The sequence below is a fragment of the Ceratina calcarata genome, unplaced genomic scaffold, assembly GCF_001652005.2.
Source record: "Ceratina calcarata isolate Rehan_Ccalc_2016 unplaced genomic scaffold, ASM165200v1 scaffold294.2, whole genome shotgun sequence".
Taxonomy (NCBI): domain Eukaryota; kingdom Metazoa; phylum Arthropoda; class Insecta; order Hymenoptera; family Apidae; genus Ceratina; species Ceratina calcarata.
Genome location: NW_017151812.1, coordinates 599,753 through 609,941, shown reverse-complemented (window position 1 = coordinate 609,941; position 10,189 = coordinate 599,753). Strand labels below are relative to the sequence as shown.

Here is a 10,189-nt window from a genome sequence, read left to right as displayed (position 1 = left end):
CAATTTGTAAATGTTGTCAGTCTCCACTTATACCAGGAGAGACAGCAAGAGTACGATTGGTATCGAAACCAGTGAAAGCTGTTAAATATACGTGCTTGACTTGCTTAAGTGTTAAAAAGTATCCTACGAAAAAGGGGCACAAATTATGGACAGAACGGCCCGAATCAGTGGTTCAGAATTTAAATTACGCGTTAGTATCAAGTGAGAAAAAACCTAATGTTAAAGAAAGAAAAGGTAATTCGAACAGAACGGAACGTATGGACACTGACAAAAAAGTTGAATGTACACAGATTTGAATATTTATTTTCACACGATGTGAAACGTGATGAATGTCGACATACGAATATTTTCCTTACCAATGGCTTACATAAAATATGTTACAATAAATTTATAATCAATAAACAGATATCTTTACTAACTGGAATATTCATAACCATCTAGTAATATCGTGATACTGATATTAGTTTAACATTAAATGTTTATAGACATAACATGATCATAATTAAGTTATTGTATCTTGATTATATAATATATACTGTACGGTGAGAGCCGTTCGCAATAAATTTCACAGACCCCCAATGTGCATGATTCGTTCGTTGAGGACGGTTTTTATTTGAAATGACGCGAAGAGATGCTCGCAGGACGCGCGGAATGATTATGTTCTTACCTAACATCGAAATTTGATGCGAACGTCTCGGCTTTAACTAGCTATGATATGACTATATCCGCCCATCGCTAATGAGTCTTACAGAAGTTTAATTGCGAATCAACTGTCGCGAGTGCATACGCGGGCGTAATCAAATCACAGATTAATCCGATAAAAATCAGTCATTAAACTCTAACATAAATAAATACATAACATATATATATATATATATAAAATAATAATCGCACATGAGCCTACGACGCAGCTGATATACCGATTGATTTTTTTTCTTATAAATACTCTTAACATCGTGAGCTTGTTCTGTTCTTACGTAGAACATTATTTTCTTTAATATTAATGCCACGACATGGCAGTGATTCTTTCGTTCGTAATGACATTATAAGTACGTTCTCATATTTTCTTTCACGTGTAAAACGTACGGAAGTTATATATAAATACTAAACTAGTGAGGAAGTAATAAGAAAACTGCGCTGGACGGAGTCTACACATTCATTTATATACATATATCTGTCGTGCCAAGCTCCGGTCGTTAAGCTATTTCACAGTGTCTATTATACTAGCAATTTTGATTTTTCTAACAATGCCTAACAGTCAGTTAGAAGGAGACCACAGGTTGGCAACGCACACATATATACATGCACACACCAGCTACAGGGAAATAACACGTATTTTATTCCAATAATATTGACTGTCGTTCGCCGTTTAACTTTTCAATCTATCTCTTTGACGTTTTGAAAAGTTCGAACTGAAGTAGCAAAAGCTGCAGACCCAGTCAGTGTTTTTCTTTTTCTGCGTAATTCGGGACAATTTTCGTGCTCCCCTCGTACACGCGTCTACTCGCAGACAAACCTAACGATATTATTCGATTTATTGTCGAAAAGGTGTGTGCATGCGAGTATAATCTCTCGGGAAGGCGCGTGCAACAGTCGGAGTCGTAGTTAGAGAGGTACAACGTACGGTAATCTATTATGTCGATTGGGAAAAGGGACTGGCGAAGAACTGAATTTATACTAGCGCTGATACAAACTGGGGCTGGCCATCGAGGTCGATCGTGAGTTGAGGAATTAAATTCGAGGATGGTTGGAATGTTGACCCTTGGAAACCCATGGCTGATTCGTAAAGCTACAATGAAACATATAACATGAGATACAATTGTATCTCGTGAATCACGAGTTAACGAAATTTGTTGTATACATTGTGGTTTCCTGGAAGTGTTGTGTAATCTGGCGTCGTTGGACGGTGCCTGTTCGTAGGCATTGGACGCTGGATGGTAGCGTAGGTATTATCTTGCGATGTGTCACCCATTCCAACGCTGACTCCGCTTCCTCGCCTTTCCGTACCCAGGCCTCCTTCTGGCTCGCTAAATACTTGCATCGTTAATTCCTGCTCCTCATATAATTTTAGTTTCCTGGAATAATTATTACATGGATATAATAATTCACGTTTCTAAAAGATGACGCTCTCTTTACTCACTGCTCAATCCATAGAGGATTTTCTGTAGTATTTAATTCGTCGATTATTTGTTTTTTTATTAGGCCGTCCTTCTTTCGTATATCGTTTGGCACAGTAATTACCCTGAAATTCATGTGAAACGTTTCATGTCTTTGAAATAGAGCAAGGGGATATATTTATATTCAATAATTACCAATGTCGTAAACAGCAGCAAACTACCGTTACAGTAACCGCACCAACTAGTAAAACTACTAATAAGGCTATCAAAGCCGCCAATGCAGGATCGAAAGGTTCTTCCTGGACACCAGCATAGGCAGGCTAAAAATTGTACACGTAAGAATTAACTGTGAATAGTTTTTTAAATATAGGTAATACGTACCACTACGTTCTCAATGGCGAAGCCAGCATAATAATCTTTCAAAAAGTCATATTTCGCGTCAATGACTTTAAGTACTTGTGGGATGGGAGCGATAGTTTGAGTCTTAGGCTCTACTACGTGTAAATACATATCACACCTGCGTAAATTGAAATTTTAGAGTCACACATAATACAGACAAATTATTAAAGTGTTTTTTTTACCATTCTCTGCGAATGTGGCCAGATGCGTCCACATGATATCGGATATCATCAACGACGACTCTGTTTTGAGTCGCGTTCGATAACTCTGTCACGATCTCATCACGCTGACGATTCACTTCCTCAGGAGGTCGTGACAAAATAACTCGTATTAATTGTGAAGCCTCGAACACCCAAACCTTCATCAGTATGAAAATCAAGTGATTAAAACATCAAGGATACCTACGTATGAAAGTATTTACAGTTTTACGTTGGATAACTTACATGAACTCTGGTCATGGCGTATCTTTCGGGTATAGCTGTTTCTTTCGCTACGACTTCAACGATGAACCTGTCTTGATTATACTCGGCCATGTATCCGCTTGTAACGAGTTTTCCATCTTGTGTTACGTTGAAGGGACTTGGGACTATAGAGCCGCTAGGTTTATCAGAACCATATTTGTATAAATTCGCGCTCGCGACATAGTAATGTAGGGTGCCATTGTCTCCGACGTCTAAATCCGACGCCGTTACTTTCGTCACGAAATCGTTCACGTTCGCCATCGAATTAACACCAGCGTAGTAATCGTTCCGCTCAAATATAGGTGGATTGTCATTTTCGTCGAGGATAGTTATGGTGACATTTACATGTCCGTGATCAGTATTATGAGATAACGGGCGACCAGCATCCGTCGGATTTATGTAGATATCAGGATCGTTAGAGGCGAGTATCGACAAAACGTATTTGTCTCGAGTTTCGCGATCGAACGATTTATTCGCGTATATGCTGCCGTCGGATTTATCCATGTAAAAGGCGTAATTCTCGTTTCCTAGATAAAAATTTCACTTATACATGGGTTTCATTTAAATCTAAGTAGACTATATATATGATATTGCTTACCAGCTTCTATATAGTAATAAACTTTCGCGTGTCTGCCTTCGTCTTTGTCTTCCGCGGTTACTTTCCCGACGAAGTAATCTTTCGGGCGATTCTCCGATATTTGAAAATGATACTCGTCAAAGAATTGTGGCGCGTTGTCGTTTGTGTCTACCAACTGTATTGTAAGCAATCGTAATGTTTCGTATGCTGTGGGAGTGCCGTGATCGGCAGCTACAAGTACAAGCTAAAAGATCGACGGTATTATTATTCAATAGAGTAATTGACATACGATTTAATTATATGAATATAGTTTACCTCAAATTTACTTTTCGCTTCACGGTCGAGAATGATTTTCGACCTCAATTCGCCCGTTTCCTGATCTATCGAAAATTCTTCCGTTTCTTGGGTGTTTCGATTAGCGACTTTTAAATGATAGCTTATGCGCCCATTTTCACCAGGATCCCTGTCCACCGCTTTCACTGTCAATATTAAATAATTTGGCACACCGGTGTTCTAAAAAATGTCGTTTTCGTTACTACGTTTGTACGATTTCGAGAAAGACAAAGCAATTAATGAATCATCCTAATACCTCCGGTATTTCAACAGTAGCGTTCGTCAGCTCTGGTAGAATGAATTGAGGCTTATGCTGATTTACTGACGTTACTCGTATATCAACGTGACATCTATCCGTATGTGGACCATTACCGGCACCATCTCTAGCTTCTATATCGATTCTGTACGATCCAGCTCTGCCAAGAAGCGCCGCGCCAGGATACAAAATACCCGTTTCACGATTTAAGGAAAACGATTCGTTCTCGTTTCCAAGGACTATAGTGTACCAAACTTCCCCATTGATTCCTTCGTCGTGATCTACAGCCCTGACCTTGTAACGAATAACACTCGCCAGTTAGTGGCTGCTTAACGCTCTTGTACAAATATAGACTGACGAGATTTTTAATCACCTGTAAAATCGGGGCCGGAGGATTTACCGGTAGATTTTCAGCCACCGAAGCTCTGTAGCTGTGTTGCGTAAATATCGGGCGATTGTCATTAACATCGATCAGTTTAACAACCACCGGCACAGTGGTGCTTCGACGGGCATTTACGTGGGCACCATCGCTAGCCATTACTATTATAGTAATTTTCGGTGTCACTTCCCTATCGAGAACGGCGGCACCGCCAACGGTAATTTCTCCCGTCTCATGACCTGCAATTTATTATTATGTTAATGGCTGTTAGTAAAATATGATTGAAGTCGATTATTTGAGATAAAGACGCGCGACTTACCGATATTAAAATCAGCGGCGTGGTCTCCAATAAGGCTGTAACTGACCTCTCCGAATGGGCCTTCGTCTCCGTCTGTTGCTCGAACTACGGCAACATGCGTGCCCGGTGGCGAGTTTTCCTTCACGGAAACGTTGTACAATTCCTTCTCGAATTTCGGGTCCTGGTCGTTAACGTTTATAACAGTAACGATCACTTTGGCAGTCGCGGTCAACTGAGGCACTCCAGAATCGTAGGCCACTACTGTAAACTCTAATTGTTTCGTTTCTTCGTAGTCGATAACTTGACTCGTTCGTACGATTCCGGTTACGTTGTCGATATTGAAATAGGGGCTCGGCGGCGTGATCGCATATCCCGCTATATTGCTATCTGCGTCTATCGCGGTGAATGCTCCAACGACAGCTCCGGTTGGCTGCTCTTCCTGCATCTCGATTAAATACCGTGGGTTCTCCCTTGTCCACGGTTTCAAGAATTCCGGCGCCATGTGATTCACGTCGATGATCGTGACTATCAAAGTGCCTCTTCCCTGTTGCAACGTAGGCGCCGTCGTATCGCTGACGACAACCGTAATGCTGACCGTTGCTGCAACGTCGCGATTCAACGGCCTAACGACAGAAACTTGACCAGTCGCGCGATCGACAGCAAAAAAGTCTTTGAACGATTTGCTGTCGTTAACCCGTTGACCGTTCCTGTCGATGGCCGTGATCGGCTCGGAAATGGCAAAGTTCAGTGCCTCCGAATTGGCACTGTCCGGATCCGTAGCTTTTAACGTGGTAAACACGGTGCCAATAGGTGTATCTTCTGTGACTTCAGCCCTTTGAGTCTCCGGCGTGAAATATGGCGCTTTGTCGTTGCTGTTTTCAACGTTTATGATCAACGTCGTCGTTCCGGTTAAACTAGGAGTTCCCTTATCGAGTGCAATGATTTCCACGTGGTACTTGTTTTTATTGTCGTAATCCAACTTCCTGAATACCGTCATGATGCCTGTTGTCTCGTTAATGGCAAAATCATCGAAAGCCCCTTTCTGTATTCTGTAAACGAGCTCCGCGTTTACTCCCGTATCAGCGTCCGTCGCTGTAACTTCTTGGACGATTGTTCCGATCGGCGATATCTCTGGTATGCTCGCGGTGTACAGCTCGTGCGTAAATACCGGCGCGTTATTATTTACGTCGCGAATCGTGATGTTCACGATGGCGGAATCGACGAACATCCCGTCGCTTGCTTGTATGACGAGCGCGATCCAATCGTGGGTGGAATTCGTTAAATCGACCGGCCCCTTGTTCTTGATCGTAATTTCACCGGTATCTTGGTCGATATCGAAGAATCCCAACTCGTCACCGCCTACGATCGCGTACGTGATTTTCGACGTTTTATCCTTGTCACGCGCTTGCACTTTCAAGTCGGGCTCGAATTTTTCGGCTCCTTCGTCTATAACGGCGCGGTACTTGTCTTGCAGAAATCGTGGTGGGCTGTCATTGGCATCCGATAAACTGATGCGCAACGAGACGCTAGTCGTTTGCCCCTGTCCATCGTTGTCAGTCGCCTAACGAACGAAAGCATGATTAAAATACAAGTTGATTTCCTTCAGGTATCCTAAAAGGACATACTTTGTAAGTGAGAAAATATTCTGTTTGCTCCTCATAATCCAGACACGGCATCGTTCCGGGCGTCGGGCAAGGAGCCACTGTGATAGCTCCAGTTTTTCGATCGACTGAGAAGTTTTGAGCACCTTGTCCAAGAAGCTGATAAGCTATACCGGCTGTACCAAATCTAGAACGCAACTCAATTCTAAAGCTTTTGTTCAGTATCGGAATTGGGACAAACAGAGTGAGTGGCCTTAGCTGATAAAAATTTGACTAATGAAATTCATCTTATAAAACCAGCATATCTCCTTGATCGGGCAAGTCACCCTGTTTGAAAGATTGTTCTACAATTGTTCTTACCGTCCGCTATCGCGATCTTTCGCAGTGATCGTTATAACTGGCGTGCCAGGGGCTGCAGTTTCCAGTACTGTGGCTGTGTAAGTGGGATTACTGAAAACCGGTGAATTATCGTTCGCGTCTGTGATTGCGACGGTCACAGTGGCAGTGGAGGCGAGCTTAGCAGTCGTGTGAACTTCTTCCGCGACGACCTGCATGACACATGGAAAATTTTAGGTAAAAAAAAAGAACGAAACATAATTTGCAAATACGTCAGCGAGTGATTTACCAGGATAATAAATTTTCGCTGGTTGGGATTTTCGTAATCGAGGGAACCATTTGCGACGCGAATATTGACCGACGTGCTCCCAGTCGCCATAGTCGGTTCAATGGTAAATGCCCCGTCCGTAATGTCCTCCAGATGCAGAGAGAATACCGAGTTCAGCCCCTGTAACGACGCAATCTTATGAACATCGTGATTGCACATGTGAAAATCTAAATTTAAAGAGAACAGGAATTTTTAGAAAATGTATCGTTAAAACGAGAATTCACTTAATTCGCTGAATCAATCTGAAGAATTCTAATTTACGTTGGATTCGGAATATAAATTACATTTTATCTCAGGTATACTTCCTTTCGTAATACAAAGTTTAATTTTCTTCCACGAGGCAATATACTCACGACGTCGGGATCCTTGACGGTCATATCTAAGTGCGGCAGAGGCGTCCCGTTCGGCACGTTCTCCGGAATCTCGATATTGTATTCGCGCCGGTTGAAAGTAGGCGGCTCGTCGTTAACATCCTTGATCGTCACCGTCGCCTCGGCCGTCGACACCGTCAAGTTGTCGTTGCCTGGTATTCCGTCGATTAGTTCGCGTGCTCTAACTTTTAGCGTCAGCACTCCGGTCGAATCCTTTAATGCTTCCCTGTTCAGAGGCTTTGCCGTTCTCAGCTCGCCTGTCTCGTCGTCCAGTAGAAAATAGTCGAACGGATCTGTGAAAATAATATAGAAAATCTAATAAACTTTCTGAATACACGATTTAATTATAAACTCTTGTAAATATAATAACGTGGCGGAATTTAAATGAATAAAACTGGAAGGACGGAAAAAACGAAGTCGACTCACTGGTGACCAATTCGTAGATCATTTTCCTCGGCATTCCCCTGTCGCCGTCTCTGGCTTTGACGGTCATAACTAAGGTTCCGATGGGATCGTCCTCGCGTACCACACCTGTTAGCGAGTCCAGGAATTCCGGCGGACTGTTCTGAATGTCTGCCACCTTGATTTCTACCCCCGTGGTCTCATTGTTCAGTCCGTCCTGCGAGGGAAATTTGCATATGTAAAAGTCATCCGCGGCTCGATCTCCGGGTCACCCCGCCCGCGCTGCTTACGACGAGCGTTGCAATTTTCATGCACCGGCCACGTCTCGTCTGTCAGTTGAATTCTGTCCGAAAATCTTGTCTCCACTGTTTGAATAAATTATACTTTGACATTACCGTTGACCGCGACGTGAACAACAGGAAATTCGAGAACGTAAACGATTAACTTTGCCTTTCACTCTGACACGCCGTTAACGCGAACAAGTTCAAGAATTCACAATTCGTATATTAATAAACGATCTTTTCCGATTATTAATTCCCGTTTTTATCCCGCGTAACGATCTCTTTTATTTCGACCCGATTGTCGGGAAACAGTCTGTGCAGTATTGGGATCGGCGATAAGCTATGCATCCTTCAGTCGCATCATGAATAGATTTATCTAGGATGCTGACAAGTGAAGTAGTGGTTAGACGCTCTGTCAGAGGCATAATTAAAATCAATTTTCAAGCTGTACTCACGCTCGCTTTGAGTAGTAGTTGGTAAAAGGGCCTCTCCCTGTAGTCGAGTGGCTGTCGCAACATCAGGGCGCCCACATACGCGTTCTGGCTTTTCTCCATGCTCACTATACCGAACTTCTCGCAGGCGTCGAGGAACTGCAACAGAACCATCACATTGAACGCAGGTGGGTACATTGACCCGCAAGCGCTGCTCCCGAACGTTCATACATAGTTCGAAGACAATATCTCGATGCCTTCAGGGATCGAAATCGCTTTCTTGTACAACGTAATCACGGTGATACGCTGTTAAGATGCATATAAGCTTGACAAAGGTTTGATCATTATCGAAGCGAACGAAGACAAATTGTGCATAGAAGATCTGACAAGGGAATTAAAAAAATATAATGAATTCGCAATGGGAAAAATAGGAACTGAAGTCACTCGGACTGATATCACGAGTCCATCTCGTCATGAACATTTTTCAGCAAACTGACAATGACGAGTCCAGCTGGTCATGAACATTTTTCAGCAAACTGACAAGCTGCACTCGTCAGAAATTGAGTTGGAGCTTTCATTTGGCATGCAAAAATTAAATTAAAAATTCTCTTTTATGAATACATTTGCTTTTTAATTAGTTTCTATAATGTATAATGTAACAGCTATATATACTGTGAGTTTTGCTCGTAACTCGCGACGATTTTTGGTAGCACATTTTAAATGGGAATACAGCCGAATAAATGTACTTTGAATTTTTCAATGTTTCGTGTTTGCGCGACGTTCAGTAGGGAGGGATGCAGCAAAGGGTTGTCAAAATGCATGTGTGCATGCCGGGCATATCACAGCTTTCAGGGGTCGATAACTCCGAGTCGGCGGCGGCACGCTGTGACCGGCTTTTAACCGATCGAATCGTGAGAAAAATAGCAGCGGTATCAGCCGTTTTGCTCGAAAAATACCGGACACGTTTATCATTCGGGATACGCGGAAATTATCTGGCCCAGCGCGCGCCGCTTCTACCGCGACGATCCCGAAAGATGCGGTCGGAATATTAGCACGCGTAGCTCAGCCACCCGCCTGCGTCATATCCGCTCGATAAATTCACGAACCCGTTAGACGACCAATAAAACTGTAGAACCTTTTAACTAATGGCTTGCTGGCTTTACGGCGGTGAACTTTAATGCCTCCTTTTCGTTTCATCCGGACCGTGAACGCGAGACACCCACGGCTATCAATCTCTATCACAATTTGTGGCCAAGGAAGAAGTTTTTGTTATTTTAAAAACACTGAGGCGATGGCACTAAAACTAAACGTGCCTTAGATTATATCTGAAAAATAATTTACATACTCCGCCAAAAGCTTAAGACATGTAATAAAAAACTGTGTCCAATATTTGAAGCAATGAGCTTTTAGAGAAAATTTAAGTGAAGTTTATAAAATTGTTCGACCTGTTTTTCTCAGTCATAAGGAATTTTTAACACATAATTTCTAATATTCTAATACATAGTTTTGGCATTTTTTATTGTACTGTACGTGACTTGCAACTGTCTTCATTATCTACATGTCTTATAATTACTTTTGCATACTTTTTATTGTATGTCTGAAATAATATCCTCGAAATT

General features: G+C 42.4%; 1 protein-coding gene across 1 annotated transcript in view; it reads right to left on the bottom strand.

Annotated features, from left to right (window-relative positions):
- Positions 1-276: 276 nt before the first annotated feature.
- The window catches only part of Cad87A (cadherin 87A), a 62,867-nt gene continuing 52,954 nt past the window's right edge, over positions 277-10,189 (bottom strand). The window contains exons 4-21 of the mRNA XM_018022857.2: positions 8,595-8,729; positions 7,883-8,075; positions 7,439-7,749; positions 7,047-7,205; positions 6,782-6,969; positions 6,446-6,608; positions 4,842-6,381; positions 4,517-4,761; positions 4,144-4,437; positions 3,870-4,067; positions 3,576-3,798; positions 2,960-3,504; positions 2,699-2,874; positions 2,499-2,634; positions 2,313-2,437; positions 2,141-2,242; positions 1,862-2,075; positions 277-1,789 (exon numbers count right to left, since the gene is read on the bottom strand). Coding sequence (XP_017878346.1) covers positions 1,673-1,789; positions 1,862-2,075; positions 2,141-2,242; positions 2,313-2,437; positions 2,499-2,634; positions 2,699-2,874; positions 2,960-3,504; positions 3,576-3,798; positions 3,870-4,067; positions 4,144-4,437; positions 4,517-4,761; positions 4,842-6,381; positions 6,446-6,608; positions 6,782-6,969; positions 7,047-7,205; positions 7,439-7,749; positions 7,883-8,075; positions 8,595-8,729 — 5,064 coding nt within the window. The 3' untranslated portion in view covers positions 277-1,672. The remainder of the gene's footprint in view (positions 1,790-1,861; positions 2,076-2,140; positions 2,243-2,312; positions 2,438-2,498; positions 2,635-2,698; positions 2,875-2,959; positions 3,505-3,575; positions 3,799-3,869; positions 4,068-4,143; positions 4,438-4,516; positions 4,762-4,841; positions 6,382-6,445; positions 6,609-6,781; positions 6,970-7,046; positions 7,206-7,438; positions 7,750-7,882; positions 8,076-8,594; positions 8,730-10,189) is intronic.